The sequence below is a fragment of the Thunnus maccoyii genome, chromosome 23 (genome assembly GCF_910596095.1).
Source record: "Thunnus maccoyii chromosome 23, fThuMac1.1, whole genome shotgun sequence".
Taxonomy (NCBI): domain Eukaryota; kingdom Metazoa; phylum Chordata; class Actinopteri; order Scombriformes; family Scombridae; genus Thunnus; species Thunnus maccoyii.
The window spans coordinates 21,369,121-21,390,483 of record NC_056555.1 but is presented as its reverse complement, the minus strand read 5'-3'; the positions used below and the strand labels follow the sequence as shown (position 1 = coordinate 21,390,483).

The window sequence follows — 21,363 nt, the reverse complement described above, 5'->3', positions numbered from 1 at the left end:
GGGCTGCAATATTTATTCAAGACGTATCAACAGTCGCGAATACACCCAGAATCAGACCCAGAAGTCGAGCCAGTAAGTGATGAGAACATAAACATGTAGAGTACGTCATATTTAGTTCACCAGACACATATTATCCATACTAATACTATGAGCAAACACAATGTGGAGGGACAGGAGGCCTTTTGTAAACTATATTTCAGTAAACAATAGCATAACTACGAAAGTGGCTCTCAATCATTTTGACTTATAACCCAAAGAAAATGAAGCACTGTCTACTTGTGACTCCTTGTCACAGGTTTTCCCATCAGTGTGGGCAAAATGATAAATTAAATAAATAAATTAAATTTTCTAGTGCAGGTTGTTTCATTTGAAGGGTTATTAGAGGACTTAAGTATTTCAAAAAGTAGAAGCAAAAAGTAGAGAAAATTAAGAAGCACATTAACATAATATATATTTTTTTGCTAGCATATGTCTTTAATCATCTCAGATTTATGTTGTAATCCCCCCGAGGGGTTTGACATTTACACTGGAAACCACTGACTTAGACAAACTCTGACTTTTTCATGACTGTATTCAAAAAGGTCAAAGGACCATTTCCTTTACCGGCTTGTGCACAAACAACCTGAGGACTCTGTAGTACAGTAAACATATGTGTATATTATTTCAACAGTTAAATTATTATAGTTTTTCCACATGTAATACAGTCATTTGAATAAAACGAGTACACGTAACCTTTACTTCTTAAAAACTTTCACTTTTCAGCCACATTTATTCCACTGTCAGACGTCTTTTTACCTGCAAATCACCAAATTGATACATCGGCTTCCCATCAGGCTTAATTATAAGGCTCTTGTTTTTTACATATAGAGCCCTGCAAGATCAGGCACCTGTGCGCATCCTTATATCTCCAGCAGGTCACTGAGGTCTTCTGACCAGGGTTTACTGGTTGTCTCGCTCTCGACTTAAAACAAAAGGTGATCGTTCCTTTGAAGCTCCGACACTGTGAACAATCTTCCACTAGACGTACGATCTGCTGTCTCTCTGTAGACCTTTAAAAAGCAGCTCAAGACTCGCTTAGTGCTGTCGAGTGTTTGTAATTCTGTGTGTTTTTAATATCTCTTGTTGCGTAAGTTTTATTGTTTGTGTTTTACTGTTTTATTTTTAACACTTTTACTTAAGTGAAGCACTTTGTGACCGTGCTCTGTAACTTTATTTACTTACTACGACCCTAAAGGTCATTAAAAGGCCATAGACTGTATAAAAATATGGACATGGTTACCATGACGTCACTCGTCGGTTTCTGAAGGGCAGTTTTGAAGCTCAAAGTGAGCCGCTCCGGCCGTTGCCATCTTGGCAGTGCATGACTCTGCCTAACTCCCAGCCAATCAAAAATGGGCAAAGAGGCGGGCCGAATGGCTGAAACAAGCTACCTAGCGGCTGGCGGACCTGTCACTCAAAGCAGCCATGTCCTTCATTATGCATAACTTTACGGCTTAATAGAATTTAAATGGGTGAGTTATAAAAAAATTCACCCCCCGTACAGTTGTCATGAAAGGGGAAATTAGCTATAGAGACCAAAACCGTTTTTTGTACCAGGCTGTAAACATGTTTATTTCTGCTGTAAAGTTGGGCATTTTAACATGGGGGTCTATGGGGATTGACTCGCTTCTGGAGCCTCAAGTGGCCATTCAAGGAACTGCAGTTTTTGGCACTTCCGCATTGGCGCAATTCATTTTTCAGCTCTGGAGGTTGCCGCTTGGTAAACACCAGAGTTACACATTATATGTTTGCAAATTCAGCTAAAATCTACAGGTCTTACTTACATACTTTGTGCAGGGCCTCATTCTGTAAAAGTCCTTCTGAATATACTTAATCCTTGAACTCGGGGCATCATTATCACACACACACACACACACACCCTCGAGCGCATAAAATATTAGACCTCATTGTCAAAGAAGCCACAAAACCTAATTATCACAGACAGACAATGACTGCATCACTTACATGGCTCTTCTTTTCTGGGTGGGAAGGTTAATTTGATTAACAGTTGGCAGGCTAACATCATGTCTTCATTGTCTGAGGTTTGGCATGAAAACACGTCTGTCTCTTCTCTGTGTTATATCTTTCTCTTCCCCTTTTTCTCGTCTTCTTCTTTCTCTTTCTTTGTCCTTTTTCCGTCTTTTGTCGCATATTTTAACACTCTCTCACACACACACACACACACAGATGCTGTATATATGCACACAGTTTATTGCTTTAGGCTTATTCTAACACACTGACTGGTGGCTTTGACAGTTGGTCAGAGACAGAGGAGTCTGACGAAGACATCAGGAGGTATAGGTTCTTCTTCATGTGTCCTGCTTCCTGTTTCGGATCTGATGTGAACCCCACCCCTCTCTCATTCCTCTCTCTCCCTCTCCTACTCTCATCTGATTAATTTAACTTCATTTATCATCTTCATTTATCACAAGAAGAAAGTACTGTTTTATACTGCAGCCACTGTCCTTCATGAACACATACATAAACACCTTCAGGATTAATTGAAATTGTGCTGCATTAATACGTTTTTTCTACTCTTTCATATATTTTTTTGGTTAAATCACATCTTTAAGCTGCAAAGTTCAATCCATCGTTAAATATACGAAGCAGTCGGAGCAGCTTGATGATCGCATCTGGATCTAGCAGAGTCTAGTCAAACTTCTGCCAGTCCTGCCAAAGTCCTGCTTCTGTTATGCCGCCGCCGCAGCAGCAGCAGCAGCCTCGTGTTTGTATGTGTGTGTTCAGAAACAACTGCATCGGCCTTTTAGAGCGTACTCTCTTCTGCTCATCCTGTCACTCTTTTTTTCTTCCATCGAGGTGATTGTTGGTTTTGTGCTACGGTATCTGGTCCTGCAGTGGTTTGTGCTTTAAATGCTGGGAGTCGTTGACTTAACTCGAAGATGCTATGCTGACATAGATCTTTTTTTTTTTTTTACGATATATCCCTCTTGTAGCTTGAATCAGACTGTTATCAAATTCCCTCAAACTAAAACCATTTGTGCCTTTATATTTAGTGTCTTAAAATTAGGGATGCACGATATTGGATTTTTTGCAGATATCCGATATGTCGATATTTCCAACTCATTGTGGCCAATTGCCGATATATGCACATATTTTTTTCCAGATGGCTGGGGAGACTATTATGCATGCAAGCATAGATTGTACTAAGTATGATCAAGAAAGACAATATGTGAAGGAAGAACTTAGGAAGACTAGAGTTCAGGAGCTCAGCATTAAAACTTTAATGAACCTGCCAAGTTGGTGGAGCAGTAGAGTTTTCTTTGAGTTTATTAGACAGACAGGATTAATGTGCAGGATTTAATCTCTGGTCCACACTCCGGAGCAGAAGGTGGCGGTAATGCACCGAATTCGCTGGTTGCCAACCGCCGTTATAAACCAAAAAGAGGAGAGATTTTTTTTTCCCCCAAACAGAGTGGTATATCCTGTCAGCCAAGGTGTTTCCTATCTCTGCAGCCGAACATAGCAGGACTTTTTTACCCTGATCAGCTGCGTCTTCCCACTTTAAGCTGAATAACAAACCGGGGCTCGGTGCTCCGGTTGGATCCACACGGAGAGCGTTAGCTGAGAGGCTAGCGGAGCGTTAGCAGCAGCATGACCGGAGGGAAGCACAGCCAGCTAGCCACCACTAGAAGAAGCAGTTGGTATGACGGGCAGCTGAGTGAAGTGCAGCCTGCGGAGGAAGCACCGGGACCGTCAGGGTGAAACAGTCCGTGGAGGGAAGCACAGTCAGGCGGCGGAGGAGAAGGCAACAAATCGGCCTCTCATAATCAGCAGAAAATGTTCATTTCGGCCGATGCCGATATTTCATTTTAGAGCTTATATCGGCCGATACCGATGACGTGCCGATAATATCGTGTATCCCTACTTAAAATAGTTTGTTGTGAGCATTGTACCACTATTTATATTGTTTAAGGCATTAATAAATATTTGTAGCGTCTAACGGAGGACTAAAGTATACCTTAATGCTGGTATTCTATATATACAGTATACAGCAGTCATATCAAACTGAGATAATACATTTTGTAGGTTTTATAAGAAAATAACCATCTCCTGTATATCAGAATTTTAGGAGTAATCAATGAAAAAGAGTTTATGCACTGAACTGTATGCTCCATATGCACATCCTTGTATTTCAGTATATTGTGTGTTTGTAATAATTTGCTCTAAAACATACATTACTAAGTATAACATTTCTCATTGAAGTGATTGGGCAGTAAATTCCAGATTAATGGGAAACTCTTGAGAAAAGAATACAAGATAGCATAAAACTATGTAAAAATATTGTATAATACTTTCAGAAGGACAATCTTAAAAAGTGTCACTACTAGGTTATTTTGTTTATGTGATTTTAAATATACTCTGTTCCTGAGTGTTGGAGCTAAACATGGTCAGACTCCCAGCAAAGTGTTGCAGTCGTTCTTGTCCTTGTTGATGTTTTTTTTTTATTTATGGTTGTGTTGCTTCAGCTGGTGTAAATATTAATTTTGTTGTTATTGATGTTGTTTATGACTTGCAGCTCATCATTAACCTGATCCATGATCCATAAACAGTATACCTCTCATATCATTTTTCATGTTGTGGTGGAGTTTGACAGCCTCCTTCTCTTCCTCCTCTTTTTTTTTTTTTTTTTTTCACGTTTGGCTGCCGCATTCATAAAGCTGATTAGAACAGGTCTACTGATCTGATATTAGCTTTCCTCCTCGTGTAGCTTCTCAGAAATGGAAATTATTATTCTGTCACTGCTTTGGTTGTAGTGAAAATATATACTTGGTTAGGAAAGACGGAGATCGATGAATGTGCTGAGAGATAAAATAGATGGAAAAAGTATTAACTTGTGTGCACAAAAAGTTTGTAGTTGTGTAGGAGAGATACAGCAGCATACTTGACCTGCATAACGGGCACAGATACAGCACATATTGATGGCCGAAGTGCAAAACCTCCAATCTGAAAAATGCACTTTTTTGAGAAAACTTGTTTAAAAGAACTTGTTTTCTTGCAGAATGCTATTTGTTAAGGATACCCAATACATAATACACTGTTTTTGGACTATATTACTATATTATGTGGTATTGTTTACGGTGCGTTTGTATGGTTATTACAGTATTGTTAACACATGATATAGTAATATAGTCCAAAAACAGTGTATTATGTATTGAGTATCCTTAACAAATAGCATTCTGCAAGAAAACAAGAAGTTTTTTTTTGTTTTCTCAAAAAAAGTGCATTTTTCAGATAGGAGGTTTTGCTCTTCAGCCATCGATATAGTAGAAATGATATGTAGAAATATAGATAGCTTCTTTAACATGTGTCCTTTGTTGGAAAATAGGAATCCTTGCTACTAATGAAAATAAAAAAACCTAAATTACTACTTGGCTTCATAACTTGCCATTGCTAATTTGTTGTTAAGATTTGTGTAGCTTGCAAAGCTCCAAAACAAATAAAGTGTCAATGGTGTATTTATTAAATTAACTACCTAGAAAACTAAGTTAACAAACATTATTACTGTAAAGAATCAGCTTTTAGGGTCTTGAAAACTGACCGATGATCAGTACTCCTGCTCTCTGAAGCTTTATGAATACAGAACCTGTAATTCTAACATGTCTGTTTGCCTCGGTTTCCCATGATGCACCCAGCAAGAACAGATACTCTGTGGCCTATGCTGCCCAGAAGTCCTGGCTGCTTAACGCTACAGTGGAGGACAACATCACTTTCGGCAGCCCTTTCAACAAACAGAGGTAACATCCCCCTACTGCATGCTATAACAACCAAATTCAGGTTTAATTTCTCTGCTTGTTTGGCATCTTTTGGTGTTTTTATCCTGTTGTAAGGTTGAAATAAGCAGGAATTCATTGACTTACATCATAAAATGACAATGTGCATGTAATTTATAGTTGTTACTCGGCCTGCTGCTGTAATCTCAGGCTTTCAAAAACCAACTTTACGCCCATTAAATGTTCAAGAAACACTCATCTTCTATGCCAGTTAACAATCTCAACCTTAACCTCCAGTTACTGGATTGTAGGTGTGTAAATGTGTAGGATTTTGGCAGCAATGCAACAAGTATGAGCAAGATATTCAGATTTTTTTGGTGTTCATGTTGTGTTGTTCAGGTACAAGACAGTGATCGACACCTGCTCTCTGCAGCTGGATATTGACCTGCTGCCTTTCGGAGACCAAACTGAGATCGGAGAGAGAGTATGCACATGTTAAATTCATCACTAAATATATATTTTTATGATTATTTTATCATTGTAGCGCACAGAGAGTAAATTAATAACTAGCATCTTTCAAATCTACTCCGAAGAGAAGGGGAACATTTGTGGTTTCTCCATGACCTCTTGTTACTTATTATTTTTAATCCTGATATATTTTTCTGTTTCTCATCGTGTGTCGATGTGGTTCAGGGCATCAACCTGAGTGGAGGTCAGAGACAGAGAATCTGTGTGGCCAGAGCTCTCTACCAGAACACCAACATTGTCTTCTTGGTGAGTTAAACTTCCACAAAAAAAAAAAAAAACACAGAAGATTTTAGCTGATTATCACCAATAACTGATGTATTTACAACAACACATACTGTGTTTTCTTCTGTTATATCTGCCTTTCACAACATTGGAATGAAGGAATAATTATGTTATTAATTATGGGCAGAATATTTCTACCCCAGATTCCTTGCATATAGCCATATTAGATTAATGACCACCCTTTCATTACTGGGTTAGCTGTATTTGACCCCTACATTTCTTTATGGATGATTGTATCAAACAGTGTTGTATAATTTGACGTATAGTACATGTCGGCCGTTTGGGATGAGGAGGTTTCCATTTCTAACTCGGTTCTCTCTCTCAGCTGTGTTGTCATGTGTTTATCTTTCCAAGCAGTTGCATAATTTCCTGTTGCCACCGCAGGCTTTAATTGACTGGCATTCTTTTAAGCACTCATCACACTTTGTAATGTCTAGAGTGGTAAAAGAAATGTGTCATTTGTAAGTCTGTAATGTATAATTAGGAGGGTCTGTTTTCTTAATATTATTTCTCTATGAAAGTGTAGCTGCTTGGGTTTTACATATCTGATCTCAGGATCGGGAATATACAATACGTCATACACGCTCATCATGAAATACTCAGAGGAATTATAAACAGAGCTCACTATAGCACACGCTTAAGTATATAGCACCCACCCAGCCAGCAAGATGGACGTTAATGGGGGGAAAATAGAGTTTTACAAACACGGTCGGATCAAGCAAAGAAAAACATTTAGCAGCAATCAAATTATCCCAGTGATAAGCTGATGGTAAGTGACAATGACTGTCTACAATATGATCGACGTCTCTGCACTTTCAAAGTTCACTTTCCGTGATGGAAACTTTTGATTTTCTAGAGAATTTTGTTCATGTTTTTTTTTTAGCAACATTTCCCAAAAAAGGTAAACTGTTATTTTCCAGCTAGATTGAAACTATATTTATCCCTGACTTCCTCTGGAAATTTGAGGAACAAATGTACTGAAGGATTTGCAGCTTGCAACTTGCAACAAATGCAAGTTCCCTCATCACATGACTGAGAACCTGTTCATCGAAATGTTAATCAGTAAAAATATGAGTGTCGACCCATATTTTTGCCTCACTGGACTCATGATTTCCATTATAATTGTCTTTATGCTTCTCCAGAAATTACATCAAAATTCCTGAATTTACTGTCAGTAATACACCTCACAAAACTTTATGATATTTCAATAATTCAATTACTAGTGGCAGTGCACAGGACTAGAACTGCAATGATTAGTCGATTAATCGATTAGTCAATCGACAGAAAATTAATCTGCAACTTCTTCTTTTTTTTAGATATATTTTTGGGCTTTTTTTTTGCTTTTAATGGATAACTGATAGTAGATAATCAGACAGGAAACAAGGGAAGGGAAAAAGGCAAGAACCACTCAGCTACCAGGGCGCTCTGTAACTTTTTTGATCATCAATTAATGGTTTTACTCATTTTTTAAAGCAGAAATGCTAAAAATTTTGCTGTCTCTACTCCTTAGATGTGACAATGTATTGCTTTTGTTTGGTATATATGACAGTAAACTGAATATTTTGGGGTTATGGACTGTTGGTCTTACGAAACAAGACATCTGAAGACGTCACATTTGACATTTGGAAATTGTGACGTCATTTTTGTGATATTTTATAGACAAAACAAAATAAATTGCAGACTAATCGATAATGAAAATAAGGACAACAACAGCAACAAGAACCAGACAACAACAATATGTGGTATAATTTGGGAATTTCTGCCCAAAAATATGAAAATATGAACATCTTGTTCTCCTCTTTTGTGATTAGTTTTGTTGCAAGTTCAAAAACCTTTTAGTCCACTTATTTTGATTTTAACAGCTATTAACAAGTGTATCCAAAATGGGAAATTCAGGTCTGTCCGCCACCTTTCCTCCTCTTTTATCCTTACTAGACGACTTTTTGTTTGCTTCATCTTCGTCTGTTTCTTGTGTCTCACAGGATGATCCGTTCTCAGCGCTGGACATCCACCTCAGCGATCACCTGATGCAGGAAGGAATCCTCAAGTTCCTGCAGGATGATAAACGCACAGTGGTCCTCGTCACCCATAAACTGCAGTACCTTATACACGCAGACTGGGTAAGAACCCCAAACTGATATAAAAACACCCATAATAGCTTATATACAGTACAACAGTTTACCATCTTTCTCTATAGTAACATATTACTTCAGCCAAATATAATCCCAATTCTGCTTGCTGCTGACCACAACAGTGTCCTTTTGAATTTAGAAATAATAGTTAAACATGAAATTTCAATTCAATCAATCTAGAGTGATATTTATTATAGTACTGATGATAAATTTGCATTAAAATGACGTAGTCTCAAAAGAAAAGATATGATTCTGCCCTATTCCATGCCTTAGGGATGTGCAGAAGGCCCGGTATTTCTATTTGTATCTGTATTTGTTGAGGCAGCAAAATTATTTGTATTTGTATTCGAATGAAGGTGGAAAGAGGCTTAAAAATCCTATTTTTGTTTTTATTAGGGTTTTAATTTTAGAAAATTAAAGAGTTATGATAAGTGTTCATGAAGCGTGTGTCAGAAGGCTCAGCTTTATCTCTGAGGAACACTCTCAACTCCGGGAGTGATGTCCAAATTAGGAAATGTGCATCATGTAGCAGGTGGATGTGACTCCCCTCATTGAGACCTGCTGACAGACGTACCAGCGGAGCAGGGAACAGAGACTGAGATAGTGATGAAACCGACCTGCACACTGGTTATTTGACTTGTTTTTTTTTTCCGAAAACAAATAATTTTTAAAATATTTGTATGAAACAAATATTCGTAAAAACCCCACTATTTGTGCTTTGCCGGGCACACTCCTACCATGCCTCACTTTGCTAAACTACTCTATAGCTAAAAAGTGATACCACATAAAATCTGTTTTTTGGCTTTAAAAACCAGTCCCAAAGTGTTCAAACTGTCAAAATGAAAATTTTAATGGTTTTCGCAGAAAAAAAGCATCAAGACTTTGAGATAAACTTCTCAAACCAAACTCAGAACTACTTGAAAGATAGATTTTAGTCGGGGATTCTAGCTATGTTATACATTACTGAATCATATTTTCCTAGTTTAACATCCAGTTCCTGACTATTTATCACGTTCTGTTAATATTTTGCGTTCTTTTCTGTGTGTCTTGTCCAGATCATAGCGATGAAGGACGGCACTGTACTGAGGGAAGGAACTCTAAAGGACATTCAAACTCATGACGTTGAGCTGTACGATCACTGGAAGACCCTGATGAACAGACAGGACCAGGGGCTGGAGAAGGTAGCGTGACATGGTTTTAACCAAAGATGGTGACTTCCAACACCTGCAGACATACAACAGTACCTCGCCTGTACCGTGGAGGTTTTATTTAACCCTCCTGCCACTTGTAAACAGCCACAATTTGACACTAGCCAGATTAAAAAAACCCACTAAAGCATGCATTCAATCTAACCTGTGACTCTGCTAATGTAATGTTTTTGTAATTTCGCTGTGTCTCTGCATGTAGGACATACAGCAGGACAGTCAAACAACACTAGAGAGGAAGACACTGAGGAGAGCTTTCTACTCCAGAGAGGCCAAGAACCAGGTAGACGATGAGGACGAAGGTAATGGACTCACCACTTTTTCAAAGTCTGTCTCTAACTGTTAATGCGAGTGAGTGGATATGATTGATAGTTATTCCATTTGGCAGTTCATAGAAAGATGGCACGTAGAAGGGTTTTAATGTTTTAGTATCGATTGCTTGAATCATATCCTTGTCAATCTGATTTCCACTCCATCAGAGGAAGAAGAGGAGGAAGAAGAGGATGACAACATGTCCACGACCACTAACAGGCGATCGAAGATCCCATGGAGGGTAATCCACACTTTCACTTAACAGTTGTGTTCAATTAGCGACAAGATTTACAGCAGCTACTTCGATTGTTGCCTTTTTCAACGGACTAATATGACTTTACATAACCAAAAGTAGCTCAAACTAATGATTAGGTCTCCAGCTAATGATTATTCTTATTGTAGATCCATCAATTTTCATTTAATCAGTTAATCATTTGATTATTAAATGTCAGAAATAATGAAAAAAGAGGCTAAAGTTATGTCTTACATTTGCTCATTTTATTCAAAAGACAGTAAGGAATTCAAATTAAAGTGATATAAATGGGAAAATGCAAGCAAATCTTCATATTTGAGAAGCACTAAATAGCAGATATTTGATTTTTTATTAAAATTGGTTCATCAGTGGCTAATTTTATGTATAATTCATTAATCAACCAACAGTTTACTTCAGTATCCAGACTCGCTCTACCTTTGAGAGATATTTGTAGAACTAAAACTCAACCTTTCATCCATCCATCCAACTCCTCCTCCTCCTCCTCTTCCTCCTCCTCCTCCTCCTCAGGTTTGCTGGTGTTACATGTCCTCTGGTGGGTTCTTCATGGTTTTCCTGATGGTTTCCTCTAAACTCCTCAAACACTCTGTTATCGTTGCCATTGACTGCTGGTTGGCTTCCTGGACCTCCTCCAAAAATCAGAGTACTGGAGCAGGAACAGACATGTCCAATGGAACAGACATGTCCAATGGAACCAGTCTGGCCACGGTTATCAGCAGCAACGCCACACTGCCCACCCCTGGTGCCTTGGAGAACAAGGTACAGAATGACTTGGTTTTCTAATAGATGATTTTGAAGGCTGATACTGATATTTGTGTATTGAAACTAAATGAAATTACTTTTAATTACTCTGGAGTTTGAAGGGTTAATTCAATAAAATGTCCATGATGGAAGGAATCAAACTTTAGCTGTTCTTTAAACATGTGGGAATAATCATAAAATTATATCCTGCATACTGGAAAATAAACATACAACATCATAGATACCATTAACTGAAATATCTACATTATTTTGATATAATCTAAGAAGCATCATGGGCTGTTTTGATGGAACATAAAAGGTTCCTGATGGGAAACAAGACAAAATATAAATAATATTAATAAGTAGGAGGCATTAAAAATAACATGAGTGACAATTTCAACATGCTAAGAACATATTAAGTGGAAATCTACACTATAAAAGGATACCATCAAATTAATAAAAAACATAAATGATTATAGTATATAATAAAAATACATACATAATATATGAGGAAACATTTAAATGTATATAAAGACAAATATTTGATCAATAGAAATAATTGTATTTATACATTTCTGAAACATTGCACTTCGTCTGATCTGATTTTGTGTGTGTGTGTGTGTGTGTGTGTGTGTGTGTGTGTGTTTGACCCACAACAGGACTACTATCTGCCCGTGTTTATCGTCCTCTGTGCAGCTGGAATCACTTTATGCCTCCTCACGTCTCTCACTGTGGAGTTTCTGGGTCTTTCTGCAGCCACCAACCTGCATCACAACCTGCTCAACAAGATCATCCACGCTCCCATCAGGTAAACAAACACACATATCACGATACAAAGGTGTCTTTGAAACAAAAAAAACCTCAGAAAACCTTCTCAAATCTGCCTTCGTAACTTGTTGCTTTTAATCGTTAATGCTGAATCTGCTTGCTGTCACTTTAATCAAGATTGTTAGAGAGTAAATCTGTGTCTGTGACTTCAAGATAGTAAAGATTTGTAGACTTTGACACTAAGATGAATATAAGTTAGAACTGTAGTCTGCTCATTGGGCAGCTGTTTATCCTCCCTATTTTTAATAGTTACGTTCATTTAGTTAGTTATTAATAGTATGTTAGGTGTGGTTCCTGCAGAATGGGGAGATATATTTTTAGATGCTGTGGTGTTTGTGGTATTGACTCAAGTAGGCTTTAAAAAAACACAGTCCTCCAGTCTCCAAGGAAAGACTTGTGCGATTGCATTTGACTTGACGTTGTCTGTTCTGTGTCAGTGCCTGCTGAGTGTGTTTTTTCTGCTGTAGTAAGTATCAACAGAGAGTTTTGTTTCCCTTCCTCTCTAAGTCAGATAGTGGTTATAAACCTTTGTTTAAAGGACCAGTGTGTAGGGTTTAGTGGCATCTAGCGGCGAGGTAGCAGATTGCAACCAAATGAATACCCCTCCCCTCATCCTCCACACGTTTAGGAGAACCTACGGTGGCCGTGAAACTCGTGAAAAATATGAAAGGCCCTCTCTAAAGTCAGTGTTTGGTTTGTCCATTCTGGGCTACTGTAGAAACATGGCGGTGCAACATGGCGGACTCCCTCCCTATGTAGATCATGGATGTATAAAGAGAATTGGATACAGCATCAGAGGGGGGGCTCTGTTCCTATGAAAGTTGTCAAATTCTTCTGTATTGCTTCCATATCTGTGTGGCCCATAGAGCAAGCGCACTAGTGACTTTCACCGGCCAAATCGGCTACTTCTGGTTTAGCCGTCCAGCTAATGCGAATGGGGATGAAACAATTCAATCGTGCGGCTCTTCTAGGCTTTTGAAATGTGATCGGACCGAATGGATCAACTTTCTGATAGTGAGACAAGTCATTCTGCGGGGGTTGTGATGCTCAAAAAAATGTATCCGCTGATTTACGAACACCTCTTTCACAATGTAAGTCTATGGGAAAAAGCCTTTCTGGGCCAGTGTGCATCACGTGATGTTGTAATTACACAGTTTGGCCACTGTGTCACATTTGCTTCTCTTTATACATCCATGGTGTAGATATAAAGGGCTCATTCTAAGCTAATGAAAACACAACAATTCTTATTTTCAGGTGATTATACGCTAATTAAAACATACTTTCTGCCAAGTCCGCTCTGCTAGATGCTACTAAATTCTACACATTGCACCTTTAAATGTCAGATAAATTAAGGGAAATTTATAATACCTTCTGCACATGAGACTATTCATGTCAGTGATCAGTGAAGTGGACAATCCATCCAAAATGTGTTTTATGTGCTTGCATTTTAGTGCAGAAAAGTGGTTCCTCACAACCTTTTATCACCTCTCTCCTCAGATTCTTTGACATCACTCCCCTGGGGCAGATCCTCAACAGATTCTCAGCTGATACCAACATCATTGACCAAGTAAGTTGACACACAGCAGATCTTCAGACTAGATGACTGACACTGTTTTAGCTGTATTTTAATACGTGTGAACTAAAGGCAGAAACTAGACATGAACCAATTACACCTCTGTCTCTTTTTCTCTCAGCACATCCCTCCTACACTGGAGTCTTTGACGAGATCCACGTTGCTTTGTTTGTCAGCGATCGGGGTCATATCCTTCATCACTCCATCTTTTCTGATCTCCTTGGTTCCTCTGGCGGTGGCCTTCTACTTCATACAGAAGTACTTCCGGGTCGCCTCCAAGTGAGTTCAAAGTGTATTTGTTGTACATCAGGCTCATTATTATTTTATTTAAAAGAAGTCTGGGAAATTTGTGACAGCATCTTTTATTTTGCAACAGGAAACAGGCAATTGTGTTGTGTTTACATGTACTTGCTTTTGCATGTAGATGAGAGAAACAAACTCACGTACGTATCGTGAATACACTTGTTCTCATCTTTCCCTCAGGGATCTTCAAGACCTCGATGACTCAACACAACTTCCTCTGCTCTGCCACTTCTCTGAGACTGCTGAAGGTCTCACCACCATCAGAGCATTCAGGTTCAACAAACATACACACTCACATGCATTTCCTCTTTGTCACTTTATTGATTGACATTGAACAATTTTCAGCAGTGTTTGTCAATCTCAAGCATCTGATGGAACAGATGCACTTTTAATTTGAATCAATACAGCTGTCTCCACTCCCCACATAAAGGCTTCAACTTAATTTCCTGTTTGCATGTACTTTAAATTTCAATCTGAAGCAGGCAGGGGTTTGATAGCATTTTCAAACCCAGTATTTAATTCACTTATGAAATCCGAATCCTTTCAAACTCACTCTCACACACTCTCAAACTTTTTAATGCATCCGATATGGAATTTATGTCTATTAGCAACAGCTGATCTTTAACTGAAAATAAATGTTGAAGGGGACATATCATGCTTTTTGTGATTTTTCTGTAATTTATACAGTGCTGCTTGAAAGTTTGTGAATTTTCCCTATTTCCGCATAAATATGATCTAAAACTTGATCACATTTCCTAAAACTAGATAAAGGAACATAATTAAACAAATGAGACAAAAACATTACACTTGTTTGTTTATTTATTGAGGAAAATTATCCAATTTTACATATTTGTGCGTGTTAAAAGTATGTGAACCTCCAGGATTATCAGTTCATTTAAAGGGGAAATTAGAGTCAGATGTTTCAATCAATGGGATGACAATCAAATGTGAGTCTGGGAGGCCCTGCCTTATATAAAGAGGAGAAATCTGGGTCTTCACTATCAAAGTCTGAGCAGGTTTGTGAAGTGTATCATGGCTTGAAGAAAGGAGATTTCTGAGAACCTTAGAAGAAGAGTTGTTGATACTCACCAGGCTGGAAAGGTTTACAAAACCATTTCTAAAGAGTTTGGACTTCACCAGTCGACTGTCAGGCAGATCGTGTACAAAAAGAAGACATCCAACACTATTGTTACCCTCCCAAGGATTGGTCAAACAACAAAGATCACACCAAGAGCAGGCGTGTAATAGGGTACCCCAGGGTAACATCTAGGAAACTAAAGGCCTCTCTTGCAGTGGCTACAGTCAATGTTCATGAGTCCGCAATCAGAACATTAAACATCAATGGGGTGCACGGCAGAGTTGGAAGTCACTACTCTCCAAAAAGAACATGGCTGCCATCTACGGTTCGCTCAAGACCATGTGGATAAGCCAGAAGGTGATTGGAACAATGTTCTGTGGATGGATGAGACCAAAATCAAACTTTTAGGTTTGAATGAGAGGCATTATGTTTGATGATGTGCAAACACTGCATTCTAGCATAAGAACCTTATCCTATCTGTGAAACATAGTGGTGATAATATCATGGTTTGGACCTGCTTTGTTGCCTCTGGACCAGGACGGCTTGCAATCATACAAATTCTAAAGGAAAATGTCAAGGTATCCATTTGTGAACTGAAGCTCAACAGGAAGTGGGTCATGCAGTAAGACAACAACCCTAAACACACAAGTCGTTCTATCAAAGAATGGTTAGAGCAGAAGAACGTTAATATTTTGGAACGGCCGAGTCAAAGTCCTGACCTTAATCCTATAGAAATGCTGTGGAAGGACCTGAAGCAGGCAGTTCATGCAAAGAAACCCACCAACATCCCCAAATTGAGACTGTTCTGTAAGGACGAATAAAATTCCTCCAAGCCGATGTGCAGGGCTGATAAACAGTTTGTAAATGTTTGGTTGAAGTTACTACTGCAAAAGGGGGTCACACCAGTTACTGAAAGCAAGGGTTCACATACTTTTGCCTCAAACAAATATGTAAGATTGGATAATTTTCTACAATAAATAAATGAAAAAGTTTAATGTTTTTGTCTCATTTGTTTAATCGGGTTCCCTTTATCTAGTTTTAGGACTTGTGTAAATATCTGATCACGTTTTAGGTCATATTTATGCAGAAATAGAGAAAATTCTAAAAGGTTCACAAACTTCCAAACAGCACTGTCTACTGTTATGATTTTGGATGTCTGTGTTAAATATGGTCAAAGTCCCAAAACCTTAGGTGACTAAATGTAGAGTGCTCCCTGCAAGACAAAACCCAGGGCTTTAGCCTTCTCTTGCGCTAGCATATTTCGGATTGGATTTAGGTTCAAACATGTACGGATGTATTTGAGAAGTTTCCATTTTGAGTAAAGAATGAGAAAAAGAATAGAAATCCTGTTACTATAGTTTTATAGTTTGTTTACGTAGCGTCCAGAGCCAGCGGAAGTCTGCCGAGGGGCAGCTTCCGGGAGCTAACCAATCAGAACAGAGTGGGCTCATCAGGAGGCGGGGCCTTAAAGAGACAGGAGCTAAAACAGCCTGTTTCAGTCAGAGGCTGAACTGAGGGGCTGCATTAAGGGCCAGTATAAGATAAATAAGGAGTTTTTTAAAACTGTAAATCATGCAAATATACTCCAGTAGAGCCCCAGAATAAAAATATAGGCCTGGAAATGTGCATGATACTTCCCCTTTAACTATGATGAAAATACAGCCACAATGAGTCCCAACAATTTGACAGTCTAAACAATTATTAAGTACACACATACTGTACACACACCTTATATGCATATGTTAAAAAGTTAGTAGCTGTTATAGGGATGCTACTGTAGCTTTATCACTGCCAATACTGTTGTCGTAATATTTGTTGTTATAGTGCCAGGAGCTGTAGTAGTGTTAGTAGTTTATAGCGATAAAAGTAGAAGCACTAGTTCTTGTTGTAGTTACTGTCGCATTGCTAGAAGCAGCAGCAGTATCCTCTTGTATTTCTGTCTTCACTCTCTTTCCCATCGTCGGTATAATCCAACATTAAACAGCTCTCACGCTTCTTTCTCCTGTCTCCCCTGAGGACTTCCTCTAATCACACACACACACACACACACACACACACACACACACAAATATACAAACACTAAGAGATTCACACACACACATGCAAGCACACATCGCATGCACGCACTCACACACACACACACACACACACACAGAAACAATGAATCTGATGTTGAGACAGATTCTTGGCAATCATGGGACAGTTCCCGTTACCATTATTCACTGGTCTCCCTCCAAACCGAGTCTCTGGTTTAGATGGCAGTGATTCACTACTGAACTCAGATGATGATAAGGATTTGAGACTGAACAGAACAACTTTATTCTTTTGATTAATTTATTGTTCTTAGACATTTCAACTCTGTGGATCTATTTTTATTTGCTGTGTCCTTTTATTGACATTTATAATTATTGTTTATACAATGAAGAACTAATAACTCAATTTCAGGCAATACATTCATTATTCATGTATTTATTGCGAGACAGATTTCTGCCCTATTGACACTCAGAGAGGATGTTGTCATTACAGGGAGAAAGAATGTACTATGTACCTAATGTAAGTTTAAATGTTGGTTTCAGACACGAGGCTCGTTTCAAACAGCGCATGCTGGAGTTGACAGACACCAATAACACAGCCTACTTGTTTCTGTCTGCCGCCAACCGTTGGCTGGAGGTCCGAACGGTGAGCAACAACTGCATGAATAGTCTCTGACAGTACAGTGAGTCATTACATACCTTAGTCTGGACTGACAAGTATATCATTGTGTCGTCTGCATATGCAGAATTTCTCCAAAATCTGCATCAGAACAAAGTTAGTGGACAAAGATGTATTTAATCAATGGGAATTTTATTTAATTGTAGTAATCTAATGCACACTTAAAGATCATTTTTGCTTTCATATTACATTGTAAAGACCTTGCAGCTCTCTTTGTTTTCACGGACCTGTGAAATATTATCTACAACAAATTTCCCAACACACTTTTAAATATAAAAGTGGAATTTTTTGTGTAATTCTTGTCTTCCTCTCTGTGCAGGACTACCTTGGAGCAGTGATAGTGCTGACAGCAGCAGTAACCTTAATATGGACCACCAAATCTCCGTCCACTGGAGGTCTGGTGGGCCTCGGACTCACCTACGCCCTCACTGTGAGTCTTCTCTTTTAGGTGTTACTGGTCTCACGTTCTATCACACAGTTCCACTTTCTGCATCTTATTGCATTATATCCCACTAATTGTACCTTTCCTTTCCTTTTATTCTTTGCTGCACAGTTGTCTTACTGTTAATTTCTTGTGCTTTTAACAGACCAGTGTGTAAGATTTAGGGGGCTCTATTGGCAGATATGGAATATAATATAATAAGTATGTTTTCATTAGTGTATAATAACCTGAAAATAAGAATACTTGTGTTTTCGTTACCTTAGAATGAGCCCTTTATATCTACAGAGGGGGCGGGTCCTCTTCCATGGAGGCCATCATGTTTCTACAGTAGCCCAGAACAGACAAACCAAACAACCAACCAACCAAAAATGTTTTTCGTGAGTTTCACGGCCACCGTAGGTTCTCCCACACGGTTGGAAGGGGAGGGGTATTCAGTTGGTTGCAATCTGCAACCTCCCAGCTGAATGCCACTAAATCCTACACACTGGTCCTTTAAAGGACGTTTTAGATTCTACGTAGAATCAAGTCAAATTTGAACAACTAATTTTATTAGACAAATGGTATTTCACTCATAATAAAAATTCAGTGTGAACACTGAGGGCAGAAGTATTGCTTAAAACGCCATAATATAACTTAACACCTTTGCAGATTTACTATAACACACTAAGGTTCGGATGTCTGCTGTAGAACAACGTAAACACTCATAAACTCTTGAATGCATTACAGTAGTTGTTATGTATGGTAATGTGACAGTGTAGCCTAGTGGTCAGAGAGGCTGTCGTGTAAACAAATGTTTACAAGGTTTGGTCCCAACAACAACAACCATCATGTATCTGTGGCTACTGCTGCAGATTTTTTTTTTTGGGGGGGTATGCACCATTAAAGCACAATTGTAACTGCAAAAGAAGGCCCTTAATTATGAGAGAAGATGCTGTCAAAATGTACTTTTAAGATCTTTAATATTTCAGTTCATACTAGTGCGTACATGGTGCATACATAAATACATTTAAGTTTAAACCACAAACGGACACATTTCAGCATGTGACCTACATACGATTCATCAAACAGTATATACAAGGTACAGTTAAATAAGAAAAAAAGTCTATTAGATACAGTAGTCAATGCATCAAAGGTAGAAAGTTTGACCCCAGATCTCCTGGTGGATGATTGTAGATAAAAACCTTATCTTACTATTGAGAGCATGATCCAGTCTCTTTGTATGTCTCTGTGTAGGTCACCAACTACCTGAACTGGGTTGTGAGGAACTTGGCAGACCTGGAGGTTCAGATGGCAGCTGTGAAGAAGGTCAACAGCTTCCTCGGCACAGAGTCAGAGAACTACGAGGGATCTATGGGTAACTGAGCTCTTGTTGTCTAGTCTCCTATAAATTATGTTCACATAAATCCTGATTTCTCAAGCAAAACTGCTCAGACTTTTGCAGAACCTGTAAGTTGTAAAGCTCACAGTGTTTAAACATATTCAAAATTAACCTGATAAACCCAAGAGGAACCATATCTCTGGAGCTTATTTATTCACTTGTCAGATTTGATATCTCAGCCAGCAAAACTGGTCCAGAACACTGGGAATTATCTCACTGCTCCATTCCAGCATTTCTAAATCTCTGTGAAACATTGTTCTGAAAAAAACATTTTCTAATACACTTTATAAAATTGTATTGGCCTTCCACAAGCAACAACAAAAATAATAAACTAGATTTAAAGTCTCCAGCCATGCTAGCAGCACTTCTAACATGCTGATGTAGAGTTAATGTCAGAGATGTTAATGTCATTAGTTTTGCTGGTATTTGGTCACGAGTCAAAGTATTGGACAAACTGAAAATTTTACCTGATGATAAAGCTAAAAGAAAACTCTGAGTATCACCAAATTTTATTACAATTCATCCTCTAGGAAACATGGATGTCTGTACCAAAGATTATGCCAATCCATCCAATAGTTGTCGAGACAGTTCACTAAAAACCAAAAATGTCAACCTCATGGTGGCGCTTCAGGAAAAGTAAGAGGATCACTTCAGTCATTAAGATTGATCTTCTGGGGACCATGAATGTCTGTACAAAATTGAAACTTCATTGACCTGTGCAGAGCGCCATCCAACTGAGTTCACGGAGCCCCGTTCTGTCCAGTGCGAGCGATGGCCATGGATCTGTTCCCTCAGACCATGCATGTCGAGATGCTCCTGCTGCTGGAAAGAGTGGACTACAACTCCCAGCAGCAGCAGAGCAGCAGCAATAAGGAAGAGACAGGATCTTAGCCTGTTTCAGGCCCTGTATAGTTTGATAGGGCTTTGATGCCCAGTGGAGCTTTCAGTCTGGACCAAAGTGGTGAACCAACCGACTGGCCGACAGACAATGCCAACCCTACAACTGCTAGCGTGGCTAAAAACTTAAATATCTTCAGTTTAATAAGGAAAAAATCAATCAGAAGTGATTAACAATATTTATTGAGGATAGCAACCAAAGTCCATCGATGTGAAGCATCTTCAGAAAGCGTAGGCCCTTTATGAAGATAAGAAATAGGACAGGAGGTAGGACAGGTGGTTGATGGAAACCTTCGGACGAGTCTCCCTGGATATCATGGAGGTCATGGTGGTGATGCGGAGTGGCAGACTTGCAATGGCATTTAGGGATTGATTGGCTCAAGGAACGTGGACAGAAATATAACTGGTCAGTGTGGGAAAGCGGAAGTAAAGGAAAAAATAGCAGATATAGAGGAATAACGCAGAACGTCAGGGAAGAGATCTTCCTTATTGAACTTTCGCTGTAGCTTCATTATAAGAGGGTGTAGTAAGCAAATAAACCCAGTCATGTTGTGGAACAACTAGACATGAAATTCCATAAACCGTACACACATCAGATCTCAATATACAATTTGTTTGCCAAGTACAAAGAGATGAAGATGTGTCGATGGTTCCTGATTCATCGAGTGGAACAGAGTGACCTGATCTGATTATAAACCTGCTCTTGTTGTGGTACTGCACAGTATGCGTGTGATGTGAATGGGTTCATGCACGTCTGTGTGTGTTTGTGAATAACTTTTGTAACAGTTTTATCTTTCGCTTTGAGTCCAGAAGCTGTGTTTTCAGTTTATGGGATGTATTGTTGCTATGGTGAAATACAAATGCTGCTGGAATCCTTTCCTGGCAGGACGGATAACAAAAACTTTTCATT

The 21,363-nt window shown here is 38.8% G+C and overlaps 1 protein-coding gene across 3 annotated transcripts in view; it reads left to right on the top strand.

Annotated features, from left to right (window-relative positions):
• The window catches only part of abcc9 (ATP-binding cassette, sub-family C (CFTR/MRP), member 9), a 77,857-nt gene that overhangs the window by 40,125 nt on the left and 16,369 nt on the right, over positions 1 to 21,363 (top strand). For all 3 annotated transcript variants that reach the window (XM_042403478.1, XM_042403480.1, XM_042403479.1), the window contains exons 19-33: positions 5,694 to 5,795; positions 6,171 to 6,255; positions 6,465 to 6,545; positions 8,564 to 8,701; positions 9,769 to 9,894; positions 10,121 to 10,220; positions 10,398 to 10,471; positions 11,012 to 11,260; positions 11,902 to 12,050; positions 13,568 to 13,637; positions 13,765 to 13,922; positions 14,127 to 14,219; positions 17,601 to 17,703; positions 18,056 to 18,166; positions 19,412 to 19,532. In XM_042403478.1, coding sequence (XP_042259412.1) covers positions 5,694 to 5,795; positions 6,171 to 6,255; positions 6,465 to 6,545; positions 8,564 to 8,701; positions 9,769 to 9,894; positions 10,121 to 10,220; positions 10,398 to 10,471; positions 11,012 to 11,260; positions 11,902 to 12,050; positions 13,568 to 13,637; positions 13,765 to 13,922; positions 14,127 to 14,219; positions 17,601 to 17,703; positions 18,056 to 18,166; positions 19,412 to 19,532 — 1,760 coding nt within the window. The remainder of the gene's footprint in view (positions 1 to 5,693; positions 5,796 to 6,170; positions 6,256 to 6,464; positions 6,546 to 8,563; positions 8,702 to 9,768; positions 9,895 to 10,120; positions 10,221 to 10,397; positions 10,472 to 11,011; positions 11,261 to 11,901; positions 12,051 to 13,567; positions 13,638 to 13,764; positions 13,923 to 14,126; positions 14,220 to 17,600; positions 17,704 to 18,055; positions 18,167 to 19,411; positions 19,533 to 21,363) is intronic.